This window comes from Corvus hawaiiensis, chromosome 3 (genome assembly GCF_020740725.1).
Source record: "Corvus hawaiiensis isolate bCorHaw1 chromosome 3, bCorHaw1.pri.cur, whole genome shotgun sequence".
Lineage (NCBI taxonomy): Eukaryota > Metazoa > Chordata > Aves > Passeriformes > Corvidae > Corvus > Corvus hawaiiensis.
Window position 1 is genome coordinate 109,802,559 of NC_063215.1, and position 18,080 is coordinate 109,820,638.

Genomic DNA, 18,080 nt, shown 5'->3' on the forward strand with positions numbered 1-18,080 from the left:
AAGAACATTTCAGTGGATAATGCCATGTTTCTTTTCTTCTGGAGGCTTTTCTCACTTAAATGCAGAGTCTGTGCTGACCCTCATGACTTCTTCAAAGGGGAAGTGGTTTTGCTGCATGTATGTGATTTCCCATTTCTCTAGTGAGATTCCATGTGCCCCAAGGTGGCACAGCTACACATAATGTATAAAAACTTGGATATGAGGCAGACCTAGAAACCAGTCAGCAGTGGGAATGCAGGCACAGAGCTGCACAGACACAGGTCCAGAGGGGTCTCACTGTCTCTGTAGGGGACAGAGATGAAGCTCTCCTGTTCCTGGGACCATGGGACTTGGCAGGGGGGTGTGTGAGGAACAAGCAACTGCGTTATGAGGGGCAGGGGCACTGGTGCTGTTCCATTTGGAATGGCTGGGACAGCTTTGAAGAACCCCTTCCTTGTCTTATTTACAAATTTTTGGTGATGGATTAAGAAACAGGGGGTTTAGTAGAACACTGGGTTCAGTGGTGAAGAATGCTGAGACCAGCTTGACCAAACTTGTAAATTAGACCCTTCATGAGGGTGCTCTTCTCAACTGAGGTGGGCATCAACAGGGATGTGGAAGAGTAGGGAAGTGAGAGACTGAAGTTTTAAGCAGAAGGAAGCAAGGTAACATCTGACTCAAAAATAAACATGTTCTGCTGAGCAGGCAGGACAACACAGAATCTAAAGGTTACAGGACAATCAACCTCTTCATTCTATAAAAGGTCAGTCCCAGTTTTCCCAGCATATCTCCTTTAGATGCATGAAGATCCTTCCCTTGGGTGGGAACACCCCTCAGGGACACCTCTGGAGGCTGAGTGGGAGACTTGCCCATGGTCAGTGACATGGGTGAGTAACATCAACCCCTATATGATAGCTGCTAAGCTAGCTATGTTACTGGTGCAATAAATAGAGCACTGCATCAGCAGCTTCATTGTGTAGTAAATAGTTCTGATCAGACTGTCATTTTGCCATTTTGCAGTTTTGTCTTTTTACATTTTCATCTTACTGGTGTCATCATCAACTTAAATAAAGTAGTCATTTATTCATCCTTGTCCTTGTCAGGTGCTGGCCACCTGAAAGAAAAGGAGAACATGACAGGGTCCCCTAGGGAGGTGTAAACCAGTAAGAGCTTTCTATTCTGGAAGGTTTTCTCTGAAAGAGATCCCTGGACATACACAATTTTGGAGATGGTATCCAAATCCCCCCAGTTTTGGAGGTGAGCTCCAGAAAGAGGATGAGGATGCCTTTATTTGCTAAGGAAAGCACCTCACCCCATCGTTGGTGGTGCAGAAGATGCTGCTCCGGGCAGGTACAAACCAGCAACAGCTCTTTCCTGAGAACTTCTGTGTTAGAGCAGACCCTGGTGGATGTATTCAACACTGGAGGCAGTATCCAAATTTTGGTGCAGGGTTCCCAGGAGTGGATTGCTCCCACACAGAAGTGCCATGAAAGAAAGCTGTTGCTGGCCTTTACCTCCCCTGGGCAGCCTCTTATCTGCAGCAGGAACACTGGGGAGAGCTGCTTGCCTTCCAAAATAAATGCATTTCTTTTTGTCCTGGCACATTTTGTTTGCCAGAAGTCTCTAGCCATTTCTTCAGGTCTGCCCTTTGGGTTTCTGAGGCAGTGTCAGGTACATTTAATTGTCTAGGAAGTACACAGGGATACTGGGTGGAGCTCTGAATGGTGACAGTGGGAAGATAAAAGCCAATGTCTTTTTTTTCCTGGCACCTTTACTGCGGGAGCAATTAGGGAAGGGCTTCAGGTTTGGATCCTGGCTCTGCAAGAGGGAAAAAGGGAAAGCTAATCATCTCAGTGCCATTTATAGCTTACTAAAGGTGTAGTCCAGCACTGGCTCTTTCTTCCAGGACCTTTTCTGGGGGAGCAGCTACTGTTTTGGTTTTTTTTTTTAATTTTGAACATAGATTCTGTGAGAGAATCTGAGGGTACATACAGTGAAAGGAAAGAGCAAAGACCTGCATGTAGCGCAGTTTAGAGGCTGCAAGGGGCAGGGGAAAGCCAGTGCTGGCTTTTGCTTCTAAGATCCGTAAGGAAGAAGTTGCTGGCTGTTTAAAGCCTTGAAGCTGGGCTCTGGGAGACTGATATGATGGATGCAGCTGAGAAGGAAAGCACGAAACTCCAGGACATGGGGTGTAAACCCAGGGGTGTGAGACAAATGTGGAGCCAGCAAGAGTTTTCTCAGCTGCCACTTGTTGTGACCAAGACTTTTGCTGCATGTTTTTAGTTAAGATACAAGATCTATGTGATTATGAAGTATGTGAAGCCCCAGTTATTTGGAGAAATAATTTCCTACATGGAAACTGCCACTGCATATTGCAACACACCAGCTCTCCTGACCTAGAAGACATTTAAGACAGAGAAAACTCAGTCATGGACTGAATGAACTCAACAGATACCTTGGAGGGATGGCCACTGACTGTGGAAATGATACCTATGTTTGTGTGTTTATAAATACTTATAAATATATATCTGCATATAGCTGGAAGGTGTAGGAGCTAGGCATGACATAGATGGTATGGAGTAAGGGGTGGAGAATGTCCTGGTTCTGGCAAGGACAGGGTTAATTTTTGCAGTAGCCAGAAGAAGACATGGCCAGGACCATGTTCTGTACCACCTCATGTCATTTTTTCCAGGGACAGCTCCCGTTGAGTGTGGCAGAGGGAGCAGTTGGGTAATGTCTGTTCCCTACTGTTCATTTTTCCTATTCCAGTGCTGTTTCCAGTGAAATGTTCTTAATTCATGATCTTTTACCCTTTGTGTCTTCAACTTTCCTCTTCATCCCCCTGCAGGGGAGGCAAGAGTGTGTGAGCGCCTTGTGGAAGGGGAATATTCCATTGGAGAATACCATTCCTCAACCACAACATTGGGGGATTGTCTTCATCCTTGTGCCAGGCTAGCACAGGATTCAGGAAGGAGCAGGTCCCTGTGCTCCCTACTGGGACCTGGGTGCCTGTAAGATTTACCACAACCTGGATATGGCCACAAGGCTGGGATTACCTTAACTCTCCCTTGTCCCTCCCCATGGCCTCAGCACCCTGCAGGGACCATGGACAGCAGAGTCCTCAAGGCAGGGGAGCAGGTTCCCTGATGGTGCCAAGGACTTGCCTTCACTTCTTTGGGCAGTGGTGCTCCACTCCATTTAGGAATGGTGCTCCCCAATTTAGTTCTTTCCCTGAGACTCCAAATCACACTCCTACTCCCTTGGCTCCTCCTCTCCCCCCAAGGGTGGCCAGGGACAACTGGAGGCACAAAAGGCCAAGATCAGGGTTGAAATAAGACCCATTTAGTGGAAACAGCAGTGAGATAAGGAAACAGTAACAGCAACAATATTAATAACAAAAGTGTACAAAAGGGAAGGTGATTCACATGCAAAATGCTCATTGCAGAGCCTGATGTGATGTGACCACAGCACCCCACACCGACCTGCCCAGCCCCCACACGTGTTTCTGACTGGAAGCCACTCCCTTCTTCTCAAAAACCAAAGAATCCCCTCTCCCTGTCCCCAGCAACGAAGTGAGGTGGTACTGAGTGACATCTCAGTCTTGGCCATGCCCCCTCAGCCATGTGGAGCCAGCTAGAGCTTTCTCAGCTGGCACCTGTCACCAAAAATGACCCCTGTCCTTGGCCGAAACCAGGACATTCTCCATCCCTTATTCTCCACCAGCTCTGGCATGCCCACCTCCCAACTACATACACACGTATATAAATACACACGAGTACAGGCATCATTTCCACAGTCAGTGGCTGTTCCTCTGAGGTGGCTGTAGAGTTCATTTAGTCCATGACTGCGTCCTACCCATCCCAGACGTCTTCCAGTGCAGCAGAGCTGCTGTGCTGTTGGCTGATTGCTGCAGCAGGAGATCACGACTGGTGTAGCTGGAGCAGTCCTTACTCACTGTCCACAGTCATTACGGCATACAGTGGGATTGTCATCAGAGATGTAGAGCCCAGTCTTTGGAGGTGCCAAAGGGAAATGTTCCAAAAATCAAGAGTGAAATTCTGTCTCCCCTACTACAACTCACACAACTCTGCATTAAAATTCTGTAGCAGTCCCTTGGCTGGAGCAAAGCCATCTCTGCCCCAGACCATGCTGGTCTCCAACAAGCACTCCAAAGCAGGAGGTGGCAGGCTCCCCTGCCAGATCTCAAATTCCTGCTCTTTGGTTCCCTCTACCCCGCCTGCAATGCCAATGGCTGTGGCAGAACAGCTGCTCAGTGTGGCCGAGCTGTGAGCTCAGCTCCAACAACTGGCACAGCAGGAGAGCTGTTGAAGCTCCTCAGGTCTGGAGGAAGTTGCTGACACAACTTACTCAGAAATAAGGGAGTCAGCAAGAAAACACCAACAACTAACACTGCTCAAAACTGTCTTGTAAAATCATCACAGTGGGTGTATTTATTTCCACTCCCCTCAAACGGAACAGGCCAATCCCTGAGCACTGAAGGCTGGGAAATAAGATTTTAAGGATGCCTAAGCTCCACTGAGCATCTCATTGGGATTAGTCTGAGAGGGTGCTTCACACAGCACAACTTCTGCACCACCTTCACACAGACCATGTGTCACTCCCAACATCTCTGTGGATGTGCTGCCCAGCTTTCACAAGCAGTGACACCAACTCTGCTAGGAGTTGACTATCAGTTGGCAAAGCCCTCAAGACCTGCCAAGAGGATCCCACAGGGTACAAAAATGAGGGAAAAAAATTAAGAATTAACCACAGAGGTAAGGAATGTATCAAGTAACAGTCACAGGTTCCTGACGCCAAGATTCTGGTTCAATGCCCCCTCCCCTTCTCAAAAACACAGCTCACACACTTCCAATTTTGGTTTAGGGTTGTTTTGCATTTTTGTTTGTTTTTTTAATAAAAGAAGGCTTCCAGATACCTAATCACTACTGTGCTGTTTGTGCAGGACAAACAAACTTTAAATACTAAAATGCACAAGTCAAAACAAGCGGTTTCAAACTGCTCAGCAGTGCAGACTCAAGCACTTATTTGCAATGGCTTTACTCTTTGTACAATCAGATCTATATGTAGCAATGACTGTATATAAAGAATATAGTACATACTATTGTTTTCATTGTCAATTTACAAGAGAAAAAAAATAAATATTTTCCATTCTTATTATACATTAACACTTCAGTAGAAAGTTACAGCTGTTGTGTTTGGCATGACCTGCAACGTCAGGAGGTGAAAGGACATGCATACTTATCTATTAAGAACTCTGAACTATGACTTTGTAATAAATTACAGAGGATAGATACCAGCCAACAGAATACTGATTATCTGAATTCAGTACATTTGTGATTCTTGCTCTATGGTAAAAGCCAAAAATCTTGCAAAATACAAAAGCCAGTAGCTTGCATTATGTAAGTAAGACAAACCACATATGGTGTAGCCTCTTCTCCAAATGTTTGTGATAACAGGCTTGTGGTTTCTCAGGCAAAGGAGATTAAGTTGTTGAATTGGTCCTTGCACCCTTCACACATAACTAGCACCATAAAGATGCAAGGACCTCAGCAAACACCTAAATTTCATGCTTAATAGATAAAGCATGCATTTTGTAGAGTTTGTGCAGGGTACATACTCTGTTCGTTAAGGTTACTGTGCAAAAAAGATTCTCGACCACTGAAGATACTCCTGTAATTCTGTGAAGATTATTAGCAACATTTTTAAAGTTTAGCAGGCCTGTGTGCAATTAATGAAAAACCTGTACTCGTGGTTCCCCCTTGACTGCTGTAACACAGGCACTGTACCACTGAACTGAGAGCTAAGGAAACAAAGGCAGCAGCCTGAATGTTCAATGAAATGGGGAAAAATGAGCTGCAGTTTACTAAAAAATAAATAAATACTTTAAAATGGCACAAAGCTTTGTATACAGGTGGATCTACCAGTGCAAATACATATACATGAGGTACCAATTCGTTCAGATGTTTTTATAGGCCAGATCTATTTGTAAGTATCTTAAAAATCACTCTTTTAATTTCCTGCTGTCAGACAAACGCTACAGCTTGTCAGCCTGTAAGTAAAATCAAAGTTAAAACAAATTTTCAGCATATTCAATATCAGATTATTGTAATTTCTCTACAGTTTAGTTTCTGAGCTTTCACTACTGAGACCGCTTAATTAATTTTTGTCTTTTAAAAGCACTAGTGATACTTTTTCAAGATTTGAGATGATTTGAGGGAAAAGTTAAAACTGTATATGTAAATTGGAACAATAACTGTAACCGGCTGAATATTTTAACATTGTTTGAAATTTTACTAAGTACTGCTAGGAAGGAGGAACATAGTTATTGCTATTTGAAGACTTAAAATTAAAACAAACCAACCTGAAAGCATAGACAGAACTATTCCAATGGTGAAAATTCCATAGATACAAAACAGCATTCTGCCTAAAATTAGTCCTTTTGCATCTGAACACTCTTCAAGTTATCTACAGCTTTCTCTTCCAGGTAACTATGATGGCATTTACATGGAGCTATGGATTTGAAGTGGCTAACTGAAGGACACACACAGCTTTTCAACTCCGGCAGCTCTTTCTTGAGACGTTCCAGCTGCTCCACCTGGAATATATTCGGTTGTTCAGGATTTGAGTCGTATATCCTGAATAAATGAGAAAAGAAAAAACACTGATCAGTATAAACTAGCAGTTCACAGAAATGTACACCAGATGAAGCACCTGGGTTGTTTTCTGTAACAGAGTAAAATTAGGTCCCAAAGACAGTTTGTTTGAGGTAAGTACCTTAAGTTTTGGTGCTCATCTTGCAACATAAAATGGTATTCCCTTTACACAGACTAGTTAGTATTTCATTGGATATACTAAAAACCTACTGGCATGTACTCACTTGGTCTCCTGACAAATGTGATTTTGCAGGTGGCACAAAGCAGTGAAATAAGAGTGTTCCAGGTTTCAAAGCTCAAAGCATAAGAAATTTCAGAGCCCTGAGGTTATTTGAACAGACTGTGGTATGCTGCTTGTACATAATACTGCATGGAGTCTATACTTACTGTTTCAAGAAGTATTTCACCTCCCCCCAGTTCAGAACCTTTTCTTTTTTAAATTACCATAATTACCACAATATTAAGTAAAGAGTGAAAAATAGAAAACCTGACCTCTCTCCGCACCTAGTGCCAATTAACCACCCACGCTATTTTAAACAGTCTATCCTCTTTCTTATTTTCACACACGCAAACGAAGCTGCAGGATTTGAAATGTCAGCGTCATAGCAGATTGTCCAAATCCAAACCACATTTTGACAGTGTAAGGCACTGAGCACAACTCAAACACTATTCTGGTGTAATTCATTATAAAGCAAAAGCATTGGTGCTCCTGTAACCTAACTTTGGTACACCACCTGTTGTGACAAGGATATGTCCTGACTTCCCAAGATTCATTTCTAATATCAGCATGTTTATATCCAAAATTTTAATCTTGGTATCCAGTTGCTCTCACTTTTAGCTGTTGCAGGTTTCTCTCCTTCAAATGAAAACTTCTGCAAAAAAGTACCATTGCTTCCACCTTAGTCTTTTAAGAATGTTCATGCTTCATTTATGATTCTGTCAAGAAAGTAGTCTGGTTTTATTTCATCATCCTTTGCCTCTCACACATTTTCAAAATATGCCCAAAAGGAACCAACACTGCAACCAAAACAATGCAGTGCTGATGTGAGAGTGCAAGGTGCCCTTTCACCCTGACAAGCCAACTTGTGAACTGCTGGCAACTCCAAGACACCAAAAACAACATGCAGCTCAAAGACTGGTACAATAATAGGATTCAAGAAAGGAAACACTTCCACAGGAAATACTGATATGGATCACAGTAAGACTGAGGACAATTTCTGTGAAGAAACTCCTAGAAGTGAGATAGATGCTATCCAGTTTGATGAAATTTAAATTACTTGCACAGCTCTTATAATCCAATACAGGCCTAAGATATGACCCAGATTTGCCTAATAAAAGCTTTCTGCAAAATAAAAGCTCTACCTGCCTTCCTTCCTCCCTGTGCTTTCTTCAGCTGAGACATGAATTCCCTTATGAATTCCAGACAAAACACTGACAGTTGAAGGTAGCTTTCTATATAAAAAACACTTTAGGAACTAAGAACATGAAGTCCTTCCCATCAGTTAGACACTTGAATAGCAAAGGCATGGTTCTTCTAAGCCCCTTGTTCCTAGAACATGTCTAAGCACGTTGCTAAGCAGCTTCTGGCAAGTATTTTATTAGTTCTTTACTACAACAAGTATAAATTCTGTAGCTCCTGCTTCATTCTAAATTCTTTTCAATTGACATTCTGGATGAATTCAACCCTCCAAGCTCCTTTCAAACTGTCCACTAGAGCCAGTTCACTCCAATGTGTGTACAGAGCTTCTTTCAAACCAAAGGCAGAGAAGACAACTCAAAGCACAGCCACACTTGTACTTCAGAATTTCTTGACCCTATGTTTTGTTTGGGTCCACAAAAATACACCACCAGTTTGCAGAAACAGAGGCTCCAGGACTTCTCTAATTATTTCCAACATCACTATAAAGATAAACTCTCATTTCCCTATCTTTCATTTTTCAACAGGACAATTATTTTTAAGTAACTATGCAAAGTTTTTCCATCTAACCTCCTATTAAGCAAGCCCTGCAGAAGACTGAAGTCCTTCAAACACTACTTTTTTAAGTAAGCACCTTCTACAAAAGGCTTGCAGGACTTTGCAGGGCTATGCAGGGGGTGTAACACTGATGTGTTTGGCTCCTGTCAGGTGTTCTGCAACCTTTGAAAACACATATAAGACAAGAGGCAGCAGCACTAAAATACTGTTTTCATGCTCAAAAGATTTTCTCAAGCTTTTGATTAAAGCTTTTCACTTTTCTTTAGATCTCAAGGAAAACTTGAATTCACAAAGCAGGGCAGCCTTAGACTGTCATTGCACAACATCTTAATTCAATCACTGAGTAGATTACAAATCAAGTAATACTACACTTCCTACACATATCCATGCTGTTATTTAAGTAACATGCAGCTTCAGGCAAACAGGGCAGCCCAGATTTCAGCAGTCTTCTGCTTTTGAGAAGTGTTTAAAATGCTTTTGCCTTGACTGCCAGCTAAATTTGTGTAAATGTTGGGAAGTTACTAATACCAGTCAAGCACAGCTTTGGCCTGCAAATGCAACATGCAGCCTAAGGAACTGTAGTGTTTGGACAAAGCTCTCATGGAAAAGCTCTCAGCATCCATATTTTAGAAATACTGACTTAGTATTTTTATGCAGTTCTGTGGATTATTCAACAAACAAAATTCAGATCATGTAAAGTGAATGAGAAAAGATGATGCAAGTGTAAGCTAGCACCCAATCCCTCTCCACATTGGTATTTAATATACAGCCAGCAGGTGTAAAAACACAAAGCTGCATTGTTCTTACTGAGTTAAGGATATTCAAATACAGAAACATTTCCTGGACTGTTTACAAAGCCTATCCAGGAGAAAAATACCAGATAAATCACCTCAGAAATCCCACTTTAAAATTCAGCATTTTCACCAAGCCAGAGGATTTCACTACAATAGGTTGAAGTTTCTGCTCTAATTAAAATCTAAACATCAGACTAATAAAGCATTTTAAGGATGAGATTTCTGTGCAGACAGAAGATACCCAGTCATGCACATAAAGTAATTTTCTGTGTAAGGGCCCAAATAAAAGCCTGAAGGCAGACATGGCACCTTTCTGTAGAGGTTGCCCTTTTAATACAAGTAATTTGGTTAAACACTGAGATGAATGGTAGTTAACAGTAGAGTATCATCCCAGCAACTGCACCAGAACATCTGTTCAGATTAATGACTTTGGGTGTGTGTAATAATCTGCAGCCCAAGTGGAGAAAGGCCTGGATGGGGGGCAGGGAATGCATTTGTGTTCTTTCCTCTGCCCCAGTGGGATCAGCCTTTTAATATTGTTGGCATTTGTAAGCTTCCCAGATTTAGTCTTGCAGTTTTTCTCCATGCAAAGCAAAGCCAGACCCCCTACCTGCATTTTTTTTTGCCCAGTGCTTGGTATCCCCAACTTTTGGTACTCAGGACACAGTTTTTCTGCCATCTTCACAACTGGCTACAGTGTTTTGGTCAATTCTACATGGATGATTAAGTTTGGAGAAAACAGCTTACAGAAATAATCTCTATGCACACAGTTCATAATCTCAGAAATAACTACTGCACACAGTAACTCAGGGCCACATACAAGCAACCTAAAATTCAACAGAATTCCTCTATTCACTTCCTAAATTATTCAGATAATTAGCACTTGAGATGGTGTAAGCAAAGGTCTAGTAAACAGCAACAAAAACCACCATATTAGATAAATATCTGGACTTGGCAACAAATCCAGAAAACAAAAATTCTGCAGAAACCATGGAAGAGGCACCATCTTAAATCCACCCTGGAAATATTCTGGAATTTGAAGACACAATGATAGCATGAACTGGCTTTACACTAAAACAGATTACTGCAGTCCCTACTTATTTCTAGGCCTTGGAACAGTCATGTACATCTCTCTCTCTCTCTCTCTCTCATGCTGCTCTTTAAATTTAATTTTAAATTTATTTATTTCTGAACTTCAAATAGCACAGAATATGGATGCTGACACCATATCTATTTAAACTCTTAATAATATTTAAACTCTTCAAGTCTCAAATAATCTGAAAAGCTGCCTCTTTACCCAGCAGCTCCAACTGTGAGTGAGAACAGTTGCTGCCAGGTTTTACATTCCCACATTCTGGACTTGCAGGTACCACCTGCATTTCAAAATGTCCACCTTGAGACATACAATGCCACCTTCAGAAGGCACCACCTTCATATTCTTTCCAAGACCTGTATTAAGACTGAATTTAATTTTATTCAGACAATTAGGAAATCCCGAGAAATAATTAAGAATTGCAAAGGGACATCCCATTATTTGTTTTGGCCTACAGAAAAAACACAAAGGAAATGACATTCAGAAATTACACTTAACAAGCTGAAGTAACAGCTTTGGAGTTAATACTAATTTTGGGGTTCCTCTCCAAAAAATGGGAAGATGTTGAAATGGAAGTGATAGAGGAGGCAGGCAGCGAGAGGAGAGATGAACACTATGAAGAATCCAGATGATCTCAACAGTGCAGGAAGGTTAAGCATTTTTTGTTCAGTTAAATCCACAGGGGAATTCAGCCTTCCCTTGGCTTTTGATAACCAATTGGCTGGTTATCAAAAGGTGAGATAAAAGGTGTTCTACTATCCCACCACAACTAAAATCACACCAAACAGTACAAAAGGACACATGAGGTGACATGTAGCTGACTTGCAGCCTTGACATAAACGCCACAACATCTAAGAAGTGTTGAGTATCTAAAGCAATAAAAGCAACATGAAGTCAGAAATTAGGCTGCTTTGCTGTTTTACCATAGTAGTGAGTATCTGTTGTACAAGGAGTAATTAACAACTCTGGAAGGCTGGATTAGTAGCCATGAGATGAACAGACATTTTAAGAACACTTTATGCAGCAGTATTTGATTAAAACACCCCACCAATAATGTATCACTGTAACTTATGCATACCATAGAATAAAATTCCATTACCCTGTGATTGCATACTACATAGTTAGAGGATTGTTTCACCTGCATTCTAGTCCAGAGGCATTTCTCATCAACTAAAGGCAGCCCCAATCCTGAGCTGTAGCAGAGGTACAGCACACAGCTCTGCTGTAGCAGGAAAGAGGACTTATGTGCCAATGTCCTCAGTCTGAAGCTGATCCCCACTGTAAAAATCTAGTTATTCTTTTTGTACTGCCAGTGAATAGGAGACATTCTGTACAGCACAAGAAGTGAGACCTCTGGAAAACCAGGGAAGCAATGGGCCCACCACTCTGAAAGGATTCTCAGCAGTCAACAACAGATTGAAGAGAGTTAACTATTTTTTCACACCGAGAGCCTAGAGCTCAGAGTAAACATATTTGATCTCCTGCCCCTAGATATGGTTAAATTGACTCTCAGTTTTCACTTTACCAAACAGAGCCTTTGACAATTATTGATCCCCCTTCCTTTGTTTTTTTGGTTTGGGGTTTTTTTTTCAGGTAAAACACTATACAAAGCAATACTCTTGCTAAAGCAGAAGGTTTGAAAGCTTTCTATAACTTGAAACTTCAGTTACACTTAATGCTTTCCCAGTTACAAATTCTTTCTTATCTATCAGAAATTCTGATTTAAATTCAGCTTCTCAAATTAAATTTCATTTCATAATGATGAATTTCACATCTTCAAAGATAAAAGAGCTAAAACTTCGGGGTTTTGTAAACAACCAAATAACACAACACTACTTCTGTTCAATTATTTAACACAGTATTCTGATGTCTGTACCTGAATTTTTGTGTGTAACAGCTACTTTCTGAAGTGACTGATGTGGCAGTTTGCCCTCGAGTCACTCCAAACTAATTTTAATAGGAAAAATGGTGAATTCACAGCTTTGAAACACAGCAGAATGTTGGCAACAGTTAAAATCATTCGTTTGTGTTAGCTATTTCCACAACTTAACGTAGAATGCTGAAACTTTCAGTCAAACAAATAACATTTTCCTCACTGTATCACATACATAACTTAAAAATTACTATCATGAATATTAGTAGCACCTTAAACGTGTATGCCATGCACTAGTTCTTTAAAGGATCAAATGACATTTATGTCAATCTCAGGAAAAACAAAAGTTACTTTGCTTCATATATACAGCTGAAAGAGTGGGAATTGGTGTTAGACTTGCTCTTGATCTGGGTCTTTGGGCTTCTTGTACTTTCTGTACCCAGTCAACCAAGAAGCAACGTGAAATTTCACCAGAATCAAGATACAACAGTTTCTAAGCTTGATGATGGTAGTGATTATGATTATTATTTTAAAAAGCCACAACTAAGTACCTGTCATATATTAGCCCATGAACACCATATTCTCTCAACTTCTTCCTGTTATCCGGGTCATTTGCATCATCACCCCATGAAAAAATAACCAGGCCTTTGGATATGGCCCGTTTGATAAACGCTGGATTCCTCAGCAGATCTTCAGAGTGCACATTAATTCCCTGAAATACAACAGACTTCAATTAAAACCCACATTTCTGAAACACTTACATCAGCTTGTTTAATCTTTTGACACTGGCAGCTCCTTACCATTTCATCCAAAGTAATAAAAATTTATTTAATACAATTAGAGAGTTTATTTATAGTGTTATTTTTTAAACACTGTATTAAAAAAACATGTGAAACTATGGACATTATTTTGGCAGTTACCCAATATTAGTGTATTTATTTTATGAGGTTAGCTGTAATTTAATGTATTAGTGTCAAAATGATAGATTTAAAACAAGCAGTAATAATTTAGTCTGATTTTAACTTGTCAGCTTACCAGCAAGTTTTCAAACTGTGCAAAGTTAATGGCAATCGGAGTTGTGCGAGATCTGAGATCCATAAGCTCTGGATAGAGTTTAGATTCCCCTTGAGTGAGAAACAACACAGGATACTTGTTTTGCTTATGCCGGATCCTGCCAGGAAAAAAGCCCACAAGTAGCAAATGAAAAAAATAAAAGTGAAAAAACAAAAAGCAGGGAACTTTGATCTCACTGTTTCGAGGGGAACTCCTCTCTTTCCTGCATGTTCTTCTAGTTCCTAGCTGGTGCAAGGAGATGGTCCCACAGTTTAGCATCAAACTGTGTGACAAACTGCTCAACTGATTCCTTTTGCCACTACTGGAGATTAACGCACAGGTCAAGGGAAGCTAGACTTCATGTTGAACTCAGCCCCACATCCTCAAAAAGTTTATGCAAAATCCCTGAAGGCCATTTAATTCTGTAATTTTCTTTTTAAATGGACATTAGATTCATGATAATCACCAAGATCCATGATAAGAATTTCTAAACATGGTTAATATACAGCCCCTAACCTTACTGATGTATTTTTCAAGTTGGATACTCTAACAAGATGATTTGGTTCCTAAGTTAGGCTTGCACACCCCTCAAGTATGACTGAAAAAGACTTTGGGATACCAGAAGAAACCATGACCTTTTTTGTTGTGCTAAGAAAGAGTGAAGCATCCAGGAAGACACTTGACAAAAATATCCACTATGACTTTATTCTCCAATTTTATTTTTGGCTCATTTCAGATGGCAAAGTGGTCTCATTTCAGTTCCCAACTATTCTGGCACCTTAAGTACATGTTCTAAGCAAAACAGCTGTTATTTATTTCCTGTGTGTATTCTTACGTACAAAGTAAATTTTACCAAATAAAAATAAATGTTAAAAACAAAGGACATTATTTCTCTCTTCTTAACTTACATTGTACAAATATCTGCATGAAAAGAAGAAAACACAATTCTTCTTCCTCCAGCATTCATCAAAACAGTTTTCAGAATAATATCTAGAAAAAGGTTCATGTCAAAGTAAGTTGACAAGTTGCCATCCCATTGTCCATCCTAGAAAAAGAAAGCACAAGTTGGAGTCACTTAAATTAATGCTTACTAAAATTATTTTAACCAGCAATGGTGTCTCATTCAACCTGAGCAAAGTGAGAATTCAGCTGGCCAGCGTGAATGCAGAAGTCAGTCCTTCAGTCTGTTGAGTGCTGGTTACAGCTCTCCAGGACTGACAGCCTGTGAGGTGCAGCTGAATTCTCATAGCAGTAAGATTCACTGAAGAATTCCCTGTCTCCCCATCACTCTAGGCACTCTAGGAAGCCTATTCTAATTTCAAAAACACAAAGAAATTCCCCAAAGACCAACAATTATAGCAGCTACTCTCTGTTGTTATTTCTAGCACACGGACTTCTGCCTACCACTCTCCTTAGCTTCCTTCCCCCACTCCAGGCTTCCAATCCCAGCCTTTACAACCATTTCCCTCTGGACTGAGTGCTACACAGTCCAGCTGAGTCTGCAATCTTGCTGACTAGAAGCAAACAGCAGCTTGCATTACTGCACCTTGTTGTAGCTGCTCCTGCACTGGGCCAGGAGAGGCTGAATTTCTTGGCACTTTCCTGCCTGCCCTGTTGTGATCTGTTGGCTTTTTAAGGTCTCTACCAAAAGCAGTCTGAGCTGCATTATGAACTCAGTCCTATAAATACTTTCTATCATTTTAAGAATAAGTTTGTTCATTCGTTGGAGTGGTGCCATTATACCCCCAGTTTCAAAAATAATGCATTATAAAAAAAAAGGCACATAAACCTTCAAAAATGATGCCTTTGCAGCTCATAAATTGTCACATCAAATCACAAGCTTTAGCCGTAGGAATGTAAATCACATGTATGTTTACTTACCCTTTGCTGGGAGATCCATTTTATTTCTATGTTGAACCCAACATCTTTAGAAACAGACTCCAGCACCTGAAAAAAATTCATTATGAAGAGACCCCACAGCAAAGGAGGACAACAAAGCACTATGAAGGTAATTATTGGGAGAATTGGAATTTAATGCTAATGGTGTCTAACAGTAGAATTTAAAACCCTAGGTTTTTAACATTTTATACAACACACACACCCTTTTCTACTCCAATCTAAACTTGATGAATACATAAAAATGGATAAAATCTTAAGGACAAGATCTTGGCAAGGTACAAATGAGAATCAATTCACACAAACACATGTAAGAAATGCCCCATTTGTACTCCTACAGAAAAAATGGTCCTCCTCCTCTTTCGAGAAAGTTCTTTTGAATGCAAAAAGCATCTTAAGTTTTAAATCCAGGAGCTTGCCATTACAATGATACAGAAGTTCTTTCATGTGAAATTCTTTACAAGAATTATTTGCAAGGTGGTTTCAAAAGGTGGAGCTAACACAAGCAGTGCTCAGTAGGAACACACTGGAAATCTACTCAGCATTTCTCAGTGTCTGGCTCTGAGAGATGGACAAGAGTCTGTGAGGAGCTGCCAAAGGCCAGGTGTGGTTTCTTTCAAAATTAGAAACAATTGTCAATGCATTAACAGGCAATGCCCACATGTTAACCAGCTATAAAACTGAGTGCACCCTGAGCTATACAGCTTGGGCTCGTGAATTCAGAAGCTTGAAACACACACAAACTATTACTTGTAAGCACTGAAAAGCCTTCAGTGTCCAAAAATAAAGCCTCTATTCTCAGTTGTAGCACTGACACCAGAGGCCTAAACCCAAAAATCAGTATCCCTTGCTACATGTGCAAAGCTGAAAGTAAAACACATGCGTTCATGTTCCACAATCATCTTGCTTCATACTCACTACTTACTCTTTGCAGAGAAGGAAATGGCTGTGTCTCACAAGCAGAGTTCTCTTCCTCTTTAAAAGATGCTGGAAAGAAATATAAAATATTGAATTAAAACAAACAGAAGCATAATCCCAGTAACGCCAGCAAGAAAAGACTGGCTCCAAATTATAAGTGAACAATGAAACCAGGTCTCCCTTTGGATTACCTACACCTTTCCCTCTAACACTGACATACTCCAATGATGGCGGTGGCAATGCCTGTTTTGGAATTTAAAAACTTGCCACAATATAGATCAGAATGGCTTCTCCCATCCCTTACCACTTCACTCACTGAATCACATCCAGAAGAAGCCTTGCCTATCAAGGCTTATTTCTTTTCTTTTTTAGATTTTATCTTTTCCTATACAGGTAGGATGTGTGAGGTAATTTGCTTTCCCTACAAAGGGAATAATTTGGGCCAAAAATTTACAGCACTGATGAGACACTCTACACAGCAGTTACCAAAGTTTTTGTCAGCAGTTCTCAAGAGCTGAAGGTACAGTTAGAGAAGCATAAGGTGGAAACATTAGTGGCAATTTCGTTATGATTATTCAGATATATATATTGATCTATACATTTGCCTTCTATCCTTCTGTCCCCGCTTCCCAAGGGAGTAACTTCTGTTCAGGTAGTAAAGTTCTTCCCAGTAAAGAACTCTACAGCATGCACAAAAATTACCTACATAAGCATTTAGAAATGTTTGGGACAAACATGATTAGAACAAGCAACTGCAACCACAGAATTTATATAATTACATGGTAGCACACCAGTGCCAAGACTCTTCCAAACTAGTACATACCATTGTGATCTTTTACTTTCAGGGCCGTCACGTGAGCCAGCTGAAGAGCACAAGAGCAACATTAACACTCTACCCATACAGATCTTCCTACATGTAAAACGTAACTAATTTTGCTTGTAAATAGTTCTGAAGTTTAAAAGTCCATTATAGACAAAGTTTTAGTCACTTATTAAAGAATAAAGGACATACTAGTACATGTCACAATTTTCTTTAAAACTTTGTTTTAAAGATTTCAAGGGAAGCTCAAAAGCAAACTGAAAATATTCTTACTGAAAATTCAGAAATCATGTTAAGAGTAAACCCACACATACTATAATTCAACATCAAGATGTGAAAAAGTCTGAACACTAATCCCTCCTCTGTGGTTCAATCCAGTGCAGAGGGCTGACCTGTTTTATATTACAGTCACACATACTGAGCTAGAATCAGGCCAGACACGGCCAACTCCCTTACTCCGTTCAAATTCTCTCTCTACAAAAAGGAGTGGACCAAGTAATTATAAATAAAAAGAATCATGTGCTTCTTGGACCAGCCAGATGCCTTCCTTGACTGAGAACAGGTATCTCAGCAGGGTCTTCAGTAGCCCAGTCATCCCCTGACTTTCTTTTACTGTAGGCAGGGCACTTCTGTTTGGAAGGTAGAGCAGTTCAACATTTGAAAATTAGATACCATATTTCTAGAGGATAAAAGTAATGAAATTTATCCAAGTTGTAACAATGGTGCAAAAGTATTTTTCTTGGAATTAACTAACTGTTCCGTTTGTACAATTTTTAAACTGTACTCTCCCAAACTATCTATACCTACTCCCAAAACCTCTAAGCTTCATACACAATTTGAAATTCTACACGCAGTATATTGTACTAGCCAAGGTAACAATACCTTTAATAACTGCAGCTGATCAAATGTGAGTTCTTTGACTGCAATCTCAAACAGTTCCAAAGGCTCTGTGTCCAGTTTCTTTGAAGAGAACCAACACATAATTAAGCATCATGGAAAACAATA

The 18,080-nt window shown here is 40.3% G+C and overlaps 1 protein-coding gene across 4 annotated transcripts in view; it reads right to left on the reverse strand.

Annotated features, from left to right (window-relative positions):
* Positions 1–4,852: 4,852 nt before the first annotated feature.
* The window catches only part of GPCPD1 (glycerophosphocholine phosphodiesterase 1), a 43,592-nt gene continuing 30,364 nt past the window's right edge, over positions 4,853–18,080 (reverse strand). For 3 of the 4 annotated variants that reach the window (XM_048296766.1, XM_048296768.1, XM_048296767.1), the window contains 8 exons: positions 17,958–18,035; positions 17,079–17,118; positions 16,263–16,324; positions 15,323–15,388; positions 14,350–14,486; positions 13,424–13,559; positions 12,940–13,100; positions 4,853–6,635 (listed from right to left, as the gene is read on the reverse strand). In XM_048296766.1, coding sequence (XP_048152723.1) covers positions 6,431–6,635; positions 12,940–13,100; positions 13,424–13,559; positions 14,350–14,486; positions 15,323–15,388; positions 16,263–16,324; positions 17,079–17,118; positions 17,958–18,035 — 885 coding nt within the window. In that variant the 3' untranslated portion in view covers positions 4,853–6,430. Of the gene's footprint in view, positions 6,636–10,032; positions 10,134–12,939; positions 13,101–13,423; positions 13,560–14,349; positions 14,487–15,322; positions 15,389–16,262; positions 16,325–17,078; positions 17,119–17,957; positions 18,036–18,080 lie in introns of all 4 variants that reach the window. The other variant, XM_048296769.1, reaches the window with a different exon arrangement.